Below are 20,693 nucleotides of genomic sequence, written 5' to 3' on the forward strand. Positions count from 1 at the left end.
GATTAGACAATTAAGAACTACCAAAGTTATTTATCTTGATCAAGGTCACATAGCGAATAAAGAGAGCTAAAGCTAGACTTCAAACTCAAACACTGGCTTAAGATTCCACATCTTTTCTCTGGACTAATTTTGACTTCAAACGTCAGCCTGTAGCCTGAATTTAATTCCCTTTTTAGACTTGTTGTCACAAGATGTTTTGAAGCACAGAGCTTGAGAGATTATTTCCCTCATATTAGGATCATACATAAAACACTTGGAAAATTTGAACCTGGCTAAAATGGATCCATATCTGTGAACAGAGGGTGTATCCCTTGTGTCACTAGGTAGCCTGGAATGATATGTGAAGAAATATAGCAAAGAGAGTTTGCAAGTAGTATGTATGACAAGACTTCTTTCCACGGAGATCGAGACCAAACCTTGAATCATGACAGACTTTAAGGTAGACCACTGGAGTAAGATGCCACAAGTCCACTGCCTTTTGGGCTTCTCAGTTTCTCAAGTCTCTGCAAGCTGTACTGACCCTGACCTAGGGACCACCTCTTTAGGAATTAGGAAGCAATAAGGAGGCAAAAATCTATTAATTTGTTTCCTTGTAAATCATTGCTTTCTTTGTAGATTTTCAGAGGTACACTGAAGGGACACCAATCTTAAACCTGATCAAAGTTTCCAGTCTTGTAATTCCATGAAGAAAATTGGTCTTTGTGGTCAACACTGGCACACATGAGTAATGGAGAAGAATCCAGAACTATGGATTAGCACCTGAAGTCAGCCAAAAGAGTAGAGTATATTCTTTGTACTCTTTGTAGAGATTCCACATATGAGGGACAGTGGAGAGTAATGTACGAGTAAAAAATAAAAGTGTCAAGGGAAAATGATAATTTATCCACTGGCACGCTACTGGCAGAAGCTCAGTTGAGCCTGATGCTAGTCCTACTTAAATCTTCACGAAACATAAATTTACCTCCAAAGATTGGTTGTCACTGAGCAAACAACATACAAAATGTTTTTCTCAGCAGTTAATGGTTCAAATTTTCTGCCTAACATAACAATTCTTGTATTCATCTATTTTGAAAAACTTACAAATTCATAACTATGGAAAATTGATTGGTATATATGAAACAAATAAGTACACATATTTTTCTCAGCAGGAATATGGAAGACATATCTTTTCCCTTTAAATATCAACACGAAAAAGGGTTGTGACTAGATATTTCTGTTTTACAAATATGTGCATGTATTATTTATTACTCAAACTGTGTTACGAACATTGAGTATCACCCAAAGACTCATGTGTTGAAGGCTTGGCCCCCAACTGCAGGAATGTTCAGAGGTGGGCTTTTGGGAATTGATTGAATCATCAGGGCTTTGACCTCATTGTTAATTAATGATTTGAAGGTATTATTGGGAGGAGTAGGAGGTGGGATCTAAATGAAAGAGTTGGTCTGAGTTAGGAATCTGGGGAACAGAGAGAAAAGATACACGTCTGAGAAGAGTAGGGTCCATGAACCACTGGGACACAGAAAAAGTCCAAGGACTGTTGGAATGTAAAAAAAGCAAATATGAGCAACCTAGGTTGCATCCTTGGTGGCAAAACAGAACTCAATGAGAGTGCAAGGCACAAACACAAGAAAAACTGGCTTGAAATTGTGCAACTCCTGTCTGACCCTAGCTCCAGTTCAACCCCTTAGCTCCTGTCCCTCTATAAATATTAGAACCACAGAGAAAATCTGTTGCTTTTCACACTCACGATAGCCCACATTCTCCCTTGAATGCATCTCTACTTTGTTAAATAAATCTCTCTGTGCTTTTAACTGATACATCCTTAAATTCATTCCTGTAACACTTGCCAAGAACCCTTGTCTGCCTCTCTGGGAACTCCTTGGATCTCCTCCAGTGATGGGTCTCTGGGAATGTGTTCCTGGCCCCTTCCGTCTCTCTACGTTCAGCAGCTGAGATTCTTTTCTCTGCCATGCCCTTCTTCTGTGATACTCTGCCTCACTTCAGGCTCAAAGTAATATAGCAATGGAGTCAGCTGATCATGAATTGAAACCTCTGAAACTATAAGCCAAAATTAAGTGTTCCTCCTTTAAGTTATTTACATCAGATATTTTGGTCACTGTGACAAAAAGCTAACCAGTAGAATCTGGGAAATTATCACAGTAAAAGAAACATTAATAACTAACACTGGAAAACCATATGGAAGTAACCTAAGCAAACTGAGACAAATGGACATCATATTTATAAGACACAACAGAAGAGTTTTTCTATCATTGTGTTTGATATCTAGTTTGAAATATAATTCCTATTTCTTCCTATTACAATAGATTAAAGCAATTTTAATGAAACAATGGAAGTATTTAATTATTATAGTAATAACAGAAAATTTTCTAACCGAGGTTTAATTATCAGAATTTATATCAATCATAAACAAAATTCCTTTAAAATAGACATATGACACTAGCTCTTACATTTCCTAAATACCCCTTGCAGACATTTTAAAGTTACTTTTTATTCTTTTTGTAAGAGTGTAGAAGAACCTAATCATTATTTTTATGTTCTTTTTCCTCATAAAAATAATTTAACTTTTATTATCAGTTTACAATGTCAGTATATCAGTATACAATGAGATCTTATTTAGGAAGATTAAAACATGCATAGCCACCAAATGGCATTTTTGTTAACGTTATCTTTCTGCATTGGCATTCCAAAGAAAATAACCAAAAATGTGATATCCTTTGGCATAGCAATGTACAAATACAAAGAAGGTGGAGAAGATCACAAGTTATGTATACATAGCATGTAATAATTTTAATAAAAACTACAGGGGAAATTCATGCAATATCATAATAAGGTTTTCTCCATAGATCTCAGTTTATTCATTAATCTCTTAGTAGACCATTCAATAACATATAGAAAGTTGAACAAATTATCTCTAAGGCTCTGCCTACAAATATGACATCATGCTATTTACATTTATATCTTCCATCCAAACTTCTGAGATTTTATCACACTTTACATAAAATCCTATGGTAGTTTTAAATTATTTTTCCTTCCATTTAAGTTACAGTAATAAACAGCATCTTGTTCTGTTAACAATAATCCTCTGAGAATTCAGAAAGTGCTTTGTTTACCTCCGTGAAGTTTTATTACATGTTGAGGTTGGGTTTTGAGTACTTCCACTTAAGGGTCACCTATTCTCTAAGCAGTAATCAAAACATCTATCCACCTAATATATGTATTTATTTATTCATCACAGGTGATAAATTGCACCAAGGATTATAGAGGACACTCATGAATAGGGTTTATCCTTACTCTCAGCAAATGTGTAATCAAGTAGAGGACAAAGACAATTATAAGTAACCTCAGTTATTAAGAAGTACACAAAATAACAGATACAACTTTCTTCAGGCATTCAGCATATAGAAAGAATTTGTGGTTGGAGTAATCAGAGAAGACTTATCAGTGAAATAGAAAATAGGTAGAAATGGTGGAAAAGGTCATTTCAGATGGTGCAGCAATCATGGAAAAAGGGTAGAAAGTACAAGGTGTTTGGATAATGGAAATATTACAAAAAAGTGAGAAATACTTTTATCTACTGTAGTGTTAAAATAGTAAATAAAGCTATTAGGGACCAGATCCTAACACATTAATCAAGAGGTTATTATTATCTAAAGACAAATAGGACAGTACCATCTAGAATTATTATTTTTTTTAGAATTGCAGGATATCTAAAATAATGATAGCACTTATCTGAAGACACTGGAGAATTTAGATTTTGTATACAATTATATGTATTAGGATTAAGATAGGACACTTGGACCTTACAATCTGATTTGAAGGTGATTTTGAGACTCCTGTATCTGATAGTCAACGCAATTAAAAAGCTGAAGCTGATCTTGAATTGTTTCAGAGACTCTTCAAAATAAATACTTAACTTTTCAAACTTATTGTCTTATTTTAAAACTTGTAACATAAAATAGCATACAACAAAATTTTTGAATAAAAACTGACAGATGACATGAAAAATTCCACCTGATAGCATGGGCCTCAGTAAAAATAAATGCTGTAACAATAAATTCACAAATCAGAGAACCTATCAGATAATATGAAGTAATGATTCAAAAACTGCTTTATGATCTGCAAGGAAATAATTTTATCTAATAAAAATAATTTTGGCAGGAAAATTCAAAATGGAAAATAAATCACGTCCAGAATGTTTCAGGAAATCAAGTTGTTTAATCCAATTGAAATCAGAAAATATTTTTTAATTTTTTCTAGGTCAAAATAACAAAAACAAGCAGCTCCTTGGTCAAAATGATGCTCTTCGTTTTGTTTTTGTTTTTGTTTTTGTTTTTTTTTCATCCAGTACACTTTTCTTACTGGCCAAACTAGAAACTCTTGCTTTTTGTTCCTGTCACTATAACAGAAATTTAGCACAGTTTAAAAAATACGGTAGGAACTAAATATGTAACTTGAATAAATTGATTTCTGCAAAACTGAATTTTGTGAATCACCATAAAATTATCATGCTTATCAGGATCACATGGTGTATGTTGGGTTAAAGGAGCATAAAATGATACTTTCAGGAAGTTTATCTTACTGTGATGATAGGATATTGGAATGCATTGGACAAAGTTTAAAACACACCAATTTCAATATTAATTACTTGAGAATAGTTTCTCAAGAATTATGTTTTATTAAAAGCAGATAAGATATGAGAGAGACATACTTTTATTAAGCACTCTGAATAATACCTACATAGGTAGGTGTTTTTGTTAAAACAGTATGATCTATATTGGTATAGTGTGTCAAAAGAATATTGTTTGCAACAGTCATATAGAACAATTAAAATATTAATAAGCCACAAATACATTGCATTATTGTTGTCCTTACCTAAAAATGCCATTAACTATCCACTCCCTGCACTCCAATCTAGTCCCTCGTCACTCTTGTCAGTCCCTGCATTCCAAATGCCTCCAATCACTGCTCACACTTTAATTCAGTTATTTCTAGCAGATTAGTTAACACAAAACAATGTTTTCCATCCACTGGAAATGACCAAAAGGCTCTCTGTCTTCAGTAAAATGATGAAATCATGACATATATGTAAGTCTTTCTTTTTCAAGATTCAGGACCATTATCACATATATTTTAATAAAGAAGAAGATGATGGATTTTCTACTGAATCTATATTGACTTTGGTCTTAAACTGGAAAACACTGCTCTATGTAAAATTTTTGTTCTATTTTTGAGGACTGTCCAATAACTGTTGTCTTATTCTGCTGCAGAACATGATACAATAGCCAACATTTTTGCCAGCACCATTATCATATGCTCTATCTGCTCTTTACTGGGAAATGCATCCCCCCAATGGTCTACCTTTATTTATTTGTTTAGATAAATTTTGAAAAAGGTACTTCATTCTTTCTCCTTTGGGCTCCTACCGTTTCCTGCAAGAGATTAAACTTTCCTAATCTTAAATTATTTTAAAAATTATGTAATTCCTTCTCTAGTAATATTACTTAAGGAATTTAGAGTGCTTCTCTAGAAGACAAAAATAAATATTAAATTTACAAAGAAGGGACCATATCCACTGTTACACTGTCTTAAATTTCTAAACTTGTAACACAACTTCTATTGACCTCACTGGTAACTACAACTTGTCTTTTGGTCTGGTACTGTCAGTTTATGTTTCCCATTTACTCTTATCCACTTTTCTGCTTGGTTAGACACATGTTCATTTTTTAGGGTAATGTAAAGAACAGAATAAAGTAGATCAGCATCTGGAATTTCACAGAGTGCCCTAATCTTAATATAATTTCAGCCTGGAAATTAAGAAATGACTCTTGCATAAATGTGTAGAAGAGTCTGATTTATCCACAGGTCTCTCTTCCTCCTTCACTTACTTGTTATTCACCACTGAGTTAAAAAGTGTAGAGTAATTCATTTATTTCGCCTTCCTCTTAATGTGGAATCTATTCTCTATGCATTTTAGGTTAAGACTTTTATTCCAAACTGTCTTCAGCCATATGATTCTAGAAAAACCTTTATGTCTATTCATATGACTTACATTAAAAATTACAACTCCCATGATTGTTATAATCTACTTTTGGCCTCTGGCAGATATAGACCATTACTCTACTAGGTGCACTCATTAGTCCTTGATAGCACAAATCTGGAGGTCATTAGTCTTTTTCTTATCCAAAAGAAGTACAGACTCCTTGGTTACATGTGGGCAATAGTCTGAGCTATTGCCTTTATGTGAAACTAGTTTTTGATTCATACATATAAACAAGTATTTTCAAATTATTCCTCTTGCCCCACCCCTAAGCATATACATTCAAAATCCTCCTGTGACTATCAGAAGTATATGTATCTTTTTTCTGTTTAGATTTTCATATTATTTATGATGAATGATAATATTTTAGTTATATTTTACCATTATTTGCTCACATGCATAAAATAAGCAAAATGAGTTAATTAAAAAAATCATCCATTAGTTGCAATGACTTGAAAATGTCATCACTTTATTTACTTATTTTGGTTAAGTATGTTTGGGAGGGGGGCTTTAATTAATTGTTTAATAAATATTACACTATTGTTAAAAGTTTACATTTGAACATTTATCCCTAGTAGAAATGATTGATTTTATCCGCAAAATAGAACAACGTATTAATGTTTCAATTTCCCAAATTATAGCTTGCAAACATAAATTAACAACAAAATCAGCCATATATCTATACTTTTTGTTTTTCAATTAGAAAATACAGAGATAATTATTAAAGTAGTTGTATTACCTATGAAATCAAGGAATCCTATAATCAGAATGTCCTGATTCTTTGATCATGTCCTCCAGTGTTTTGTCAATGTTTACTTTTTAAAATAATATTTTATTGAAATATAACACTCGTGGAAGAATAAATAAACATGTACTCAATAAATTTTTACAACTAAACAGAGTGAAAACATTTATATAGTGGCCACTTCATTAAAATACAAGATACTCTCCATGCCTAAAAGTTTCCTTTGTGTTGTCTACAATCACTACACTCTTACCAGAAAGCAATGAGAATTCTGACTTCTAGGATCACATATGAGTTTTAGGTACATAAAAATAAATTATTTCAGGGAATCAATAGAGGGTTTCTGGTTTTATACCTATATGCTTTCACTCATTATTTGTGAGATTCAACTATGTTGCACTCAAAACTGTAGTTTGTTCAAGGTTATGGTTTAGACATGAGGTGCCCCAAAAGCTGATTTGTTAGATAATGCAATAATTTTCAAAATTGGAATGATTGTTATGAAAGCCTTAATCTAATCAGTGAATCAATTCACTGATATGGACTAACTTGGTAGTAAATGTAGGCAGGTAGGATTTGGTTGGAGGAGGTAGGTCACTGGGGTTATACTTTGGGGTATATATTTTGTCCCTGGTGAGCAGAGTTCACTCTTTCTGCTTTCTGGTCCCATATCCTGAGCTGCTTTCCCCTGCTGAGTCCTTCACCCATACTGTGCTGCCTTACCTATGGCCAAGAGTTTTGGAGTTGGCCATCTATGTCCCGAGACTTCTGAAACTGTGATCCCTAATTGAACTTTTCTTCCTCTCTTCTTGCCAGGTCTTTAGGTCACAGTGATGAAAGACCCAACCAAAAGATTCACTTTTCATTCCTGCATAGTATTGAAGGAGCATTTTCCAAAAGAAGATATCCAATCATGAAAGGAAGGAATCCTTATGAAAAGCTTTCAAGCATAAATTATTATCAAAGAAAAGCATGAAGTTTCATGGTTACTTTATTCCCATACCAAAATGACTACTGTTGACTGAAATTTAATTGCTACCAAATAATACACCATGACCATTTTGGAATTTTTCCTTCTGGAGGTAACTGTGTATCTCCCCCAAAATAGATATCTTTTGAATATAAACATAAGGAATCAATTGCTGGTTCATATGGTAGGCATATTACAGCATTAGGGGCTACTGATAAACAGTTTTCCAAAATGGCTATACTAATTTAAACTCCTATTGGTGTGTGTTGAGTTCCTGTTCTACCATGTCCTTACAAATATTTATGCTTTAATTTGAACTAATCTGGGGGGTGCATAAAGGGTACTTAATTGTCAATTTAATTTGCTTTTATTAACAAGTAATTATGTTGGAAAACTTTTCATAAGCAGTCATTCATTCTTTTAGATTATCATTAGATTTCTTCCTTTGGAAAGTTCTTTTGCAAAATTTCACAACTTTTGCATATTGTTGTCAATCTTTATCTTATTGAAATAAAGAACTACTCTCCGTACTTTTGAATCAATTCTTTGCCAGTTACATGCATTATAAAAACTTCTACCACCACATGACTTGTCTTATTACTCTTGAAATGATGCCTTTTGATAACAGAAATTTTATTTTTAATAAAATCATATTTTTTCATCTTTTCCTTCATCTGTGGGATTGGTGTGTGTGCATATATGCATATTCTCAAGAAAGGTATTCTGCTTTATTCTATAAAATTTACTAATTAATTATTCACATGAAAATTCATAATCTAGCTGGAAATTATTTTTGTGTAAGGTATGATAGTCACCAATATTTTTCTCTTCCATATGGATGCCTGTTCTACTACCATTTATTGAAAAGATGATCCTCATCTACTGTTTGCCTAAATTTTCAACTGTTACATGAATAAAATGCTTATCTCTGGAACAATTACTTTATTTAGTCTATTTTTCTGTCATCTTATTAATAAAATGCACCCTTATGTGTAGATATGTAACAATAAATCCCATCAGTGTGAACAAGTATCATGCACCAAATAAAATGTGGGAAAAACTTATATTCTGTGACTTTTAAAATCTTGCCATCTAGTAGTTTTAGTTCTCCAAATACGATCTTTTCCTTTAAGATTTTTTTGTACTATTGAATTTTTGCATTGTCATATTAATTTTAGAATAAGTTTTTTGGTTTTAAAATTTAAAAGTAAGAAAAGACAAATCCTGAATGAATATTGATTGAAATGCATTTGTTAGATAAATTAGTTTCAGCAGAATTGATATCTTTATACTATTTAAGTTTTAAATTTTCTAGTCCTTTAAAAGGGATTATTTTGTCATTTATTTAGGCTTTCTTTATGGTTTTTCTTAAGAATAATTAGTAGTTTTTCAAATAAAATATTTTTATGTAACAGTGTACATTAATTTTTAAAATGGGCACAGCATAGAGGAAAGCTAACTTAGAAGTTTGCTGTTTAAAAGAATTAAGAAGATTAATAATGCCCTAACAAAAATGACCAAGAATACAGATTACTGGTACCTGTTATTAAATACTGTCAACACAAATAGATCTCAGAAACATAAAATAAAATATTATAAACAGTTTTTGCCAGTGCATTTTAAACCATAAATGAAATGGAAAATTCCTAGAAAGATTCAACTAATCAAAACTGACACAAGAAGAAATAGAATTACCATGTACCTACTAAATATCCTTTATAAATAAAAACTTTTTATATACATGCAGAAAATCTGCATGACTGAAATGTCTCACTATTACTTATTCAACATCTAATGAAGAAATAATACCTCTTTTGTATGGAATATAGAGAAATTTTACTACTCCTCTTATGATATCAATACTTTTGGATACTAAAACTTGGCAATGACATCACAAAAAAGAAAATTTAAAGCTAACCTCTATCCTAAACACTGATTTTAAAAATCCAAATGTATACAAGCCAACATCAGGAATATATTTAAAAAGGATGATATAGCTTGACCAAGTTGGATCTATTCCAGGAATGCTAGGCTAATATGGCATTCAAAAAAATGTAATTGTCACATTAACATAATAAATAAGGAACACTGTGTGAAACTGTAACAAACACAGAATAGGCATTTGATAAACACACCACATATTCTTAATTAAAACATGCAATCAAACTTGGCAAGCATAATAAAAAGAACATTCATTAATCTCATGAAATTTATTAACAAACCCTTATTGCAAATATCATGTTTATTGATAAAATGCTAAAAGCTTTATTTCCTCTTAAAAGGAAAGAAATTATACCTATTTTTACAAATTTTATTCATTATTTTACTCAAGGTTCTAACCAGACAAATGAAAAAAGAAAAAAATAAAGGCATAAAGATATAAAAGGAAAAAGGAAAACTGTTATTATAATTTGTAGACAATGTATTTGTGTATGCAGAAAAATTAAACAGATTCTACAAAAAAGGTTGTTAAAATTAATAGGTGAATTTAGAACATCTCAAGAGATAAGTCAAAATAGAAAAGCAATTATAACTCTAGTAGCACCCAAATTTGGATACAAAAATTTTCAAGTATATAATTTGTAATAATATATAAAAATTTCATATCCATGTATAATCTAATGAATTCAATTTTAACTTCTGTTTAAGAAGACTGTGAGAACATCATTCTGCTCTGCTATGAAGTCTTCGTGGGTTACCCAATCCTCAGATAATACCTTCTTTGATTTCTGTTAGGCAATCACAGCCCTAAGCTGGTAGTTTTGGGAATGTTCTTCATTGATTCATTTTACTCAGTTCTAGCTAGTCTTAAAATTTCTTCCTAGAAACAGGAAAGTAGAATCCTAGAAACATGAAGGCTTCATTTCCACAGTTTATCTCATTTCTTCCAGATTTAAATTTACTACAAATGTTATTAATAGAGAGGTTACTATCATTAGCATATAGAAACACATTTTCAACAATATGAGAAAACAAAACAAAGGATGAACCAATATAAAAGCATCTTTTGTTGTTTCACTATCAACAAGATTAGAAAGTCAAAATAGTTTAAAGAAGATATATATGTAATATAATTTCATAACATTTCAGCATTCAGACTTTTAAAATACACATTATAAAATATTCTGGTATATGGTTACCGAAGTATCATTTATAGGAAAGTTCTATTTTTTTTCCTGAATTTATGTCCTTCTCATTCTGTGTGTATGTCTGTCTGTCTGTGTGTATGTGTATCTTAAATGTTCTTTCTCCAGTGAAAGAATAATGCCAAAACTTATTTTAACATCCTTCCTTGGGAAATAAAAAGTTGTAAATCATGCTTCAGTCTCTCCAATTAAAAGAAAAAAAAATTGCTACTCCATGAAATCTAAAAGTTCAAAAAGTGTTGCCATAAAGAACCCTGTTAGTGAGTATATACCCTGAATTTCTGCTCCTGAAACAATCCTCTCAGCCTAAGACATCCTCACAGCAGCCTAGAAGAGCAGCCGCATAATACATTTTATATGACAGAGCCTCTCACCAGAACAACCTGAAACTTACTTTTCTCTCCTCTAGTTTTTCTTTAGCAGGTTTTGAATTTTGATGAAAAAATAAAAAGAAAGAAAGAAAGAATAAAAGGAATAATAGAAAAGCCAACTTGGAAGAAACACCGATTGCAATTGTATAAGCCTCAGCATATACAGGGAAATAAGCTAAAATCATCTTCTCAAATATATAATTTGCCAAACTTTAATACAATTAATCTACTGAAAACAGTTCCCCCCTCTCAGGTAACACCTATTACAAAGGTATATATGATATTAAAGGTTAATGTTTTACACATATGACAAATAGCTCAGGAGGCTCAATGATTTCTGAAAACAGGACATTTAAAGCAATTGAAGTTTCCATTATGGGAAATGCATGTATCTGTTACTGTAAGATTAAAGTGCATGGATGAAGAATCTCATGACATTTTCCTCTGTCTGAGGAAAATGGTGAGTACCTCCAGGATCTGAGAAGGTGCCCATCGTGGAAACCATAATGAATTTAAGTGTGCCATAATTCCCATCATTTGAAGGCGTGCATACATTTCTCAATGTAAAACACATATACCCCCCATAGACAAAACTGCAGCTGTGTTTATTTTTATAAAATATGTACAGTTCTTAGAAAATAAGACAGAGGGGGCAGGTGAGGAGGGGAGAACAAAAATGGAAAGTGGAGAAAAAAAAAGGAGAAAGAGACATAATAAGTGACACAACAAGAGACCAAGCGATAAGGAACACAAAATGAAGATGAGCTGATTGACATACACAGAGAGGAAAAATAAAAAGCCAACTCATAAATGAGAGAGTGAGTGTCATCTACTCTTCTGTTCTCACAACCAATCCCATACCAAAATTACCTGTTTGATTTTCCAGTGTTACTAACATATGAAAGGAAATTCTGGAAATCAGCTTCCCTGAATGGGAAATTCTGAATTTTATGAAGTTAAGACAAAATAATTTTTTGGTAACTCATCAAAATAATTGGTTTGGACTATTTCCTGTGAGCTCACCAAGATCTTCAATTGAGTTGGATAGGAACAGCACTAAACTGAGAATGGAAAATGAACAAATTATAATTCATAAAGGGGTGATTTTTTCCTAATAACTTTTGATAGCATTTTTTGTTGCCATATCAAAAACCTAGTTGTGAATAAAGAAAAAAATTTGAGAAATGTTAGATATAATATAGAATTATACTTTCTCTTAAAATCTGGCAGGTATGGTATCTTCATTCCAAATAGGAAATGTGTATTTTAATGCAATTTGATAATGCTCCCATTCATAGTTCTCACTTAGGTATTGCTAAAATTAATTCAATTTTGTCATCAAAACTCTGAAGAAATTGAGTTATTCAGAAGTCATTGAAATTTAACTGAAAAGACTCTGTTTTTACCCATTTCCTCACATGTTTGCTTGAAATCTTTTGCTGTAGAAAAGGTCATTTAATATGAGCACTTCACAGTATCTGGTGAAATAATTTAGATCTCCTTTATCACCTCTTTGTCTAGTTTGCATGCATTATCTAACCTTTGTCAAATTCCAAATATATTTGAGTTAATGTTCTTAAAATACATTTCATGAATAGTGTAATGTATATTTTTATAAGCTTAGATGATACAACTATTCAGGTTAATGTCTATTTTATTTTAAAATGCTGTTTAATAAGATTAATTGACATTATAATTCCCCAGTAATTTAAAGTATATTTAAATTATCTTCGAAATTATGTAGCTATGTCTTGCTTTGTAAGGAAATCACACAATTAATCCTGGTTTTCTAACCAAACAGTCCCTTGGTTTTATCATAGAAATATTTTGGGGGTAGTGACTCAATTTGTGATTACTTTAGACTTGAGTTGCTCATGATCTCACACTGGGTTTGAAAGATAAAGGCAAGAATGATGCAAACAGAGGGCAAGGACTAGATGACATAGCCATCTGTGATTAGCTCTGCAATACTCATTCCTTCAACGTGCACTGAGCAGAAGTGGTTAGCGATAGTTAGTAAGAAATGTAAAAACTTCCCGTTACCTCTTATTTGAGGTAGATAAATCACAAGTCAGGAAATAATTTCAAAAGTATCAATAGTAAAACAAAATAAAGTGTTAATGTAATAATTAAATTGCTCTTATAAGTGTATATAATTGTGTAAAAAAAAAAATGGTGGATATTGTATGCCAAAAACCTTTGGGCCTTCATTGCAAATATTTGTTAAAAATCAATTTGATTCTGGAAGCCTGTGCAAGAGAAGTCACAAGTCAATTGCCATTGTGAGTCACAGACATGTCTAAGAATCTCTTTCATGAATAATTTAAAACGTACACCATGACTGTATGATGTTGGATGTAGAAAAAAAAGATATTTCCTTTCACTCTTTGTAATTTGACTCATCTGTTCTTTTTAATTACTCCAATTATTTTCTTATAGTTCAAACTCATTTCGATTAACTTCTAGCTACTGGATCTTCAAAAGATTGTTAGAAACCTAACTCTCTTAAATTGCTGTTTTCTTTGTTTTAGCATGCACCAAGAAACTAATAAAACAAGTTTATTCATGTCAAATTTTAGATTAAAAACAGAATGCTCCTTTAATGTGATAACAGAGTTGAAACAGGATGAAGTCACCTCAATTATCATTGTCCCTAGGTTTTATTCTGCACTACCCATCTAAGATAAATAATCACCTAGGCCTACTAGCTTGCAAGTGATTCACACATTTAAATGTCTGCAATTTTCTGCTTTTCTGTCTCCTTGTTGGCACCATTAAAGTTTATTGACAGCAAATACAATTTTTTGTTTTTTTCCATAGAGAAACTTAGTGTGCTATGGAATTGATAGCTGAGTATTCCAAATTATAGAAATCTTTAGCAATGTTTTATTATAATATCAAAAAACAGGATTATGCATTGCTTCATTACCTCTAAGATACTTAACACTACTATGGTGTAAGGTCTATAATAAACAGTAAAAATAATTTGGCTCAAAATGAATTCTTAATTAATGCCATTTCTTTTTAAATAAAAGGAAATAAAGTTTCAAGGGAAGTAGGAAAAAATAAAGAAAATGTTGATGGAACACAAACACAATTTGAATATTGGCATTAACAACAATATGAAAAAAATCTGCTAATGTTTCCTGGAGACAAACAATGATGCTTTTATAATTTTCCTCATCTATTATGTATAACATGTGCCCGATACACACACACACAAATACACACACATACACACAAACACACACACATGGGTATTTGCATATGCACCATCTTGTATATTCTGAATGTGGGAAGACAAAGGTTATATACAAAGACAATATTTACTTAGAAGGAAGAAAATGCAATGTGCTACTTCTATCCAATATAAGCATTTACAGAGCACCAATATGTCCAGCTTTATGCTGGATTCTTTAAAAGATATAAAATTAATTAACTGTAAAGTTTTATATGCAAGGATCAGTCTATCTCATGGAAAACATTTTACATGTGTATGGCTAGCTGACACTTGCTGCTATGTCACTAAGGCCCTTATTAGACAAATAAGCAAAAGTGATCTGAGATCTAAGAAGAAACTGAAGGGCATAGGAAAAAGAAAGAGCTGGTTTCTCTTTAAAAAATTAAAAAACAGCTACAAAAAAACTAAACAAAACATATTGCTGTAGAAGAGAGAAGACCTGAAACTTGGGAACAGAAAGAAAAAACAACTAACTAAACAAACAACTCAGAAAGTAGGATGTGTGTAATCAGTAAAACCAAAAGGAAACCAACCAAAAACAGGAACAGGATTCTATAATGAGGAGGGATGGGGTTGTGGGTTGAAATACTAAATTTTTTACTCATATTGAAGCCAACTAATGTTTTTTCTTTAAATTTAAAGCACATGTGATATAAAAGGTAATTATCTTTCCTTTCTCCTTTAACATTTAAATTACTTTAAGTTGTAACTGAGTCAGAATAAAACATTATTATGCAATAAAATTATAATTGACCTTGCTGTTACTGAAAATATTCAAAGACACTGTTAAAAGAAAGAGGCAAATCTATTCCTCTTCTAAAACACATCCAAGGTTCTGAAAACATGACATATAGAACAGATATAAATGGGTTTATTTTCAAATGAGAAATCTGAACTTTTTCATGTTAACTTTTAATATGCTTCATATTTATTTGTTACAGAATTAAAAATAATAAATTTATAATTTCATGATAATCATGATAATAATCATAGTGAGAATTTTTTTCAAGCTGAATTAATGCTGTAAAATATTTCTTACCAGCAGAAAATGTTTTTAGAGTATATTTTTAATTCTATTTAAAATATTTTACTTTATTCTTAATATGTTTCTTTTTTTATTGTATACAAATGGGATACATGTTGTTTCTCTATTTGTACATAGAGTCAAGGCATACCATTTGTTAAATCATACGTTTACATAGGGAAATGTTTATTTTTTTCCCTTCCCCCTCACCCCCCCACCCCTTTTTTCCCTCTATACAGTCCTTCTTTCCTTCATTCTTACCGCTCTCCTTATCCCTAACCCTAAACCTAACCCTAACCCTAACGCTAACCCCTCCCACCCCCCATTATATGTCCTCATCCGCTTATCAGCGAGATCATTCGTCCTTTAGTTTTTTGAGATTGGCTTATCTCACTTAGCATGATATTCTCCAATTTCATCCATTTGCCTACAAATGCCATAATTTTATCATTCTTCATTGCGGAGTAATATTCCATTGTATAAATATGCCACAGTTTCTTTATCCATTCATCAACTGAAGGGCATCTAGGTTGGTTCTACAATCTGGCTATGGTGAATTGAGCAGCAATGAACATTGATGTGGCTGTATCTCTGTAGTATGCTGATTTTAAGTCCTTTGCGTATAGGCCAAGGAGTGGGATAGCTGGGTCAAATGGTGTTTCCATTCCAAGCTTTCTGAGGAATCTCCACACTGCTTTCCAGAGTGGCTGCACTAATTTGCAACCCCACCAGCAATGTATGAGTGTTCCTTCTTCACCACATCCTCGCCAACACCTATTGTTGCTTATATTCTTGAGAATCGCCATTCTAATTGGGGTGAGATGAAATCTTAGGGTAGTTTTGATTTGCATTTCCCTTATTACTAGGGATGTTGAACATTTCTTCATATATCTGTTGATTACTTGTACATCTTCTTCTGTGAAGTGTCCATTTCCTTAGCCCATTTGTTGATTGGATTATTTGTATTCTTCGTATAGAATGAAATTAAACCCCTATCTCTCACCCTACACAAAACTCAACTCAAAATGGATCAAGGACCTCGGAATCAGATCAGAGACCCTGCATCTTATAGAAGAAAATGTAGGTCCAAATCTTCAACTTGTTGGCTTAGGATCAGACTTCCTTAACAGGACTCCCATAGCACAAGAAATAAAAGCAAGAATCAACAACTGGGATAGATTCAAACTAAAAAGCATTCTCTCAGCAAAGGAAACTATCAGAAATGTGAAGAGAGAGCCTACAGAGTGGGAGAATATCTTTGCCAACCATACCTCAGATAGAGCGCTAATTTCCAGAATCTATAAAGAACTCAAAAAATTCTACACGAAGAATGCAAATTTATTCTTAATATGTTTCTTTTGGTGTGTAATAAATCAGAAGACATTTTCCAGAGATTTCTAGAAACAAAATTTCTACAAAAAAATGTGTAAATCAAAATTAATTAATTTGCAGCAGCAATGCATTCTTGAAATCATACCATTTTCTTAGATATTTGCTGTGTCATACAAAAAATAACAAACTTTTAGGATAGGTAAGAAAACTTCAATGTATAAAATAAACACTGCTCAAATTATTTAAAATGGTGGAATGAACCAAATAAAACTGTTGATAAGCGGTTACTATTGTACCTCAAAGAAAAGTCAAGTTTATATGGTTGACCTAAAAATATCAAAGTATGAATAAAATAATAACCATAAGAGGAATTGTGCATGGACAAAAGTAGTAAATTACATTCTAACTCAATATATTTACTATGGAGGGCTTACATTCAGAAGTTTCTATATGTTCACAGGAGAAATAATAGAATGAATTATTTTATATATATATATATATTGCTTCCTTCTTCTTGGTAGGCCCCACAGCAGCCTATTGGAAGGCTGGGGAGAAAACCTGGAGAGTCCAGTCCTGTTGGCAGCAAAAGGAATCAAGACCACCAGGCATGTCTGTTCCCAGAAGTTCCACCACCAGCTCTAGATTTCCTTATCACCCAGCCTTGAAAAATGTGTCTGAGGATTTTTTTCTTCTATGTGTTACTGAAAACAAGTTTTTCTTTTATTATGCAAGTTGATAGTTTATAATTGTATAAATGTATGAAGTTTGAGGTGATATCATTTATGAATATAATATATAATAATTAAATCAGGCTAATTAACATGATCATCACTGCAAGTGTTTAACATTTTCTATGGTGAGAAGATGTGAAATTTTCTTTTATGAATTTTGAAATATATGATAATTTATTATTAATTATATTTACCACATTTTGAAATATAAGTTTTACACACACACACACACATACATATACATATGCACACTTATGTATTCCTCTTCTGTGAGATTTTGTACCATTTGACCATTTCTTGATTCCTTTTTAAAACTTCATGTGTGCTATGGCCTTGGCCACTTTCCCCACTCCTCCTCTCCAAGCTTGCCACTGCTATTGTGTCTTTCAACCTTGGCATCTGGACCTTGAGATCCCAGACTCCTCTTCCCTGCCATCACTGTGCAGGGACAGCTGTACAACACCCATGGGCCTTTGGGGGTTTCCAAACTACTGTCCTAAACCCAGAACAAAGAAAACAAGTTCCTGCACCTGGGACTCTCCTTGGCACTGCCCAGGAGCTCATCTGAAGGCCATATACTTGTCCAGATGCTGGTGGTTGGGTCCAGGAAGTCCTTGCCCAATTTGAACTACTATAGCAAAGTAATGCATTGTCCAGAGAGCTCAGAAAGTGATAGAGAATGTGAAGTCGAAACTCTCCATACAGTTTACAGGATGGCTGTTTGCAGCCATATAGAGTACTGGACAAATTAAGTAACTAAATTAACATATGCATTGATTTAATAAAATTATTTTCCACTCAAATTCCTACCTTCTCTGTTGTAAGCACAAACACAGTTAGATGACAACATGCCTGCTTAAGGTTTTATGGAAGATAATAACACAAATGAGAAAATTCAAAAATACTTTGTAAATTCTAGTTATCATGAAATTTCATTTTGGTAAGTTTGTTATGAAAAGGTTCATTTTCTAGAAATTGTATTACAGACATTTGAACAATAGCTAATGAAAGACCCACAGTTTAAAATATCTAAGTCAAAGTGTTTAAACACGAGTATATCAAATCAAAACATTAAGATCTCTATCACCAAATCTATGATGTACTAATTTTTCTGTCTTCACAGTTACATAATTACACTTACCCAACATTTTCACTCATTTTGAACACATTAAAATTACTTTAATATCTCGCTACTCCAAAAAGAAATAGAGTCAGTCACAGGATTTCTCATCTGTATTACACAAGGCATGGGGTTTTGTTTGACTCTAAATAACCAGAATAGTACCTGAAACACAGATGTGCTCAGTGTATATCTGTTAAAGATCAATTAAGGTTTTCCAGTTGGATAGGTCCAGGAGAGTGGAACCAGGCACCTCTCCCAAGGATCCCTGGGTCAAGGCAGAGTACACCTCCAGTGACAACAACCTGTTCCCTGGGTTTTTTGTAGAAAACACCATTAAGGGAAGTATGGTGTCCAGAGCTAATAGCATTGGTTCCACCAATTCCTCTTCTGTCCCCAACACAGATGATGAGGACAGTGATTACCACCAGGAGTCCTACAAGGAATCCTACGAAGACCTGCTGCATACCCCCAGTAGGAGCAGAAGAGGAGGGATGCCTTCAAGAGAGGCTATGATGATCTTCAGACCATCGTTTCCAACTGCCAGCAGTTGGCCTGCTCCATTGACTCCCCAAAGCTCAGCAAAGCCATCATTCTACAGAAGACCATTGACTACATCCAGTTTATGAACAAGGAGAATAAAAATCAGGAAGAGAAGGTGTCCATAGTACACAAAAATGTCACAGATCTAGAGACAATGAAAGTGAAATATAAGCAAATTGTGAAGGCACATCAGGACAACCCCCACAAAGGGGAGGACCAGGTCAAGTTCAATGTATTTCAAGGTGTCATGGACTCCCTGTTTGAGTCCTTCAATGCCTCCATTTCTGTGACCAGCTTCCAAGAGCTGTCAGCCTGTGTTTCCAGCTGGATTGAAGAGAACTGTGAGCCTCAGACCCTACAGGAGATCCTAATTGGCATTCTGCATCAATTGAAAAATCAACTTTACCGCTGACTCTTGGAAATCTGCAGAATGGCCAGCAAGAAGTGTTCAAGTCTCTTTTTAGGTCATGGAACTTCTGGGCCCGAGTTTGAACTGTGATACCTCACACCAGTCAGTTATTTTCTACCTGGTGTTTGGTCTTCCCAGGTCCACATCATCTTCAGTGGAGCTGGGGTGTTTGTAAGTCAAACCTCCCAATCTTCCCCTCCTCATAAGTCCTCAGGATAGGAGTCTTCTGAGTACCCAAAGAGCTCCTGGCCTCTCAGCTCTTTCTCTAAGCCTCAGATTTCTGTTTATGATTTGTTTGTATATGGAATTTCAATTTTGGTTTCTTGGACAACATGTGACTCAATTTTGGTTTCTTGGGCAACATGTGACTCAAGTTTGGACATTTTATAAGTAGTTAGGTGGGAGGAAAGGAGTGAGAGGAAATAGTCCCACAGCCATGAAGGTTGAAAGACCTACACTAGGGCTGCCTGGTGAGTCCAGGGTGAGACTGTGGCCTTCTGGCCAGCTGAGACCAGGGCTACCTGGTACCTACTTTTGCCTTACGTTACTTCATCTCCTTCCTCCCTATCCAATCCTGCCTTCTGTTCCCCAGGAGTAGTGTTGCACTGCAAAGGCAGGTGAGATATGGCATTACATATTTGAATTTTTTTTATTTTTCCAAACATCAACAATGCAATTTTGCTGCAGTTACAACTTTGGAAAATTATCTGGGCCTCAAAACTACCTCAACCTTTCTGTCCAGTCTCTCTATACTACATTTCTCCCAGGACTTAGGAGTGGGGTGAAAGGGCACCGGAAATAGTTAAAATGTATCCTGGGATGAAAGTCCTGGGTGATGTCTTAGGTTCCTCAAATGCTGAGGTATAGCAGCCTCTCTTACCTTGTCTCTCAAGTTCTCTGCTGCTTCTTCAGGTTTGATATCTGGCAGGTTTGAATATCCAGAGGAAATTAAATATTTTATATCAAATTATATCACAATAAATAAATACTATAAAATGCTTTC

At 33.3% G+C, this 20,693-nt stretch overlaps 2 protein-coding genes across 6 annotated transcripts in view; one reads left to right on the top strand and one right to left on the bottom strand.

Moving 5' to 3' along the window:
- Window positions 1-19,693, top strand: part of LOC124981330 (max-like protein X) — a 69,745-nt gene extending 50,052 nt beyond the window's left edge. The window contains 2 exon segments of the mRNA XM_047547632.1: window positions 18,941-19,194; window positions 19,197-19,693. Coding sequence (XP_047403588.1) covers window positions 18,941-19,194; window positions 19,197-19,693 — 751 coding nt within the window.
- The window catches only part of Erbb4 (erb-b2 receptor tyrosine kinase 4), a 1,062,955-nt gene that overhangs the window by 386,715 nt on the left and 655,547 nt on the right, over window positions 1-20,693 (bottom strand). The window lies entirely within an intron of this gene.

This window comes from Sciurus carolinensis, chromosome 3 (assembly GCF_902686445.1).
Source record: "Sciurus carolinensis chromosome 3, mSciCar1.2, whole genome shotgun sequence".
Taxonomy (NCBI): domain Eukaryota; kingdom Metazoa; phylum Chordata; class Mammalia; order Rodentia; family Sciuridae; genus Sciurus; species Sciurus carolinensis.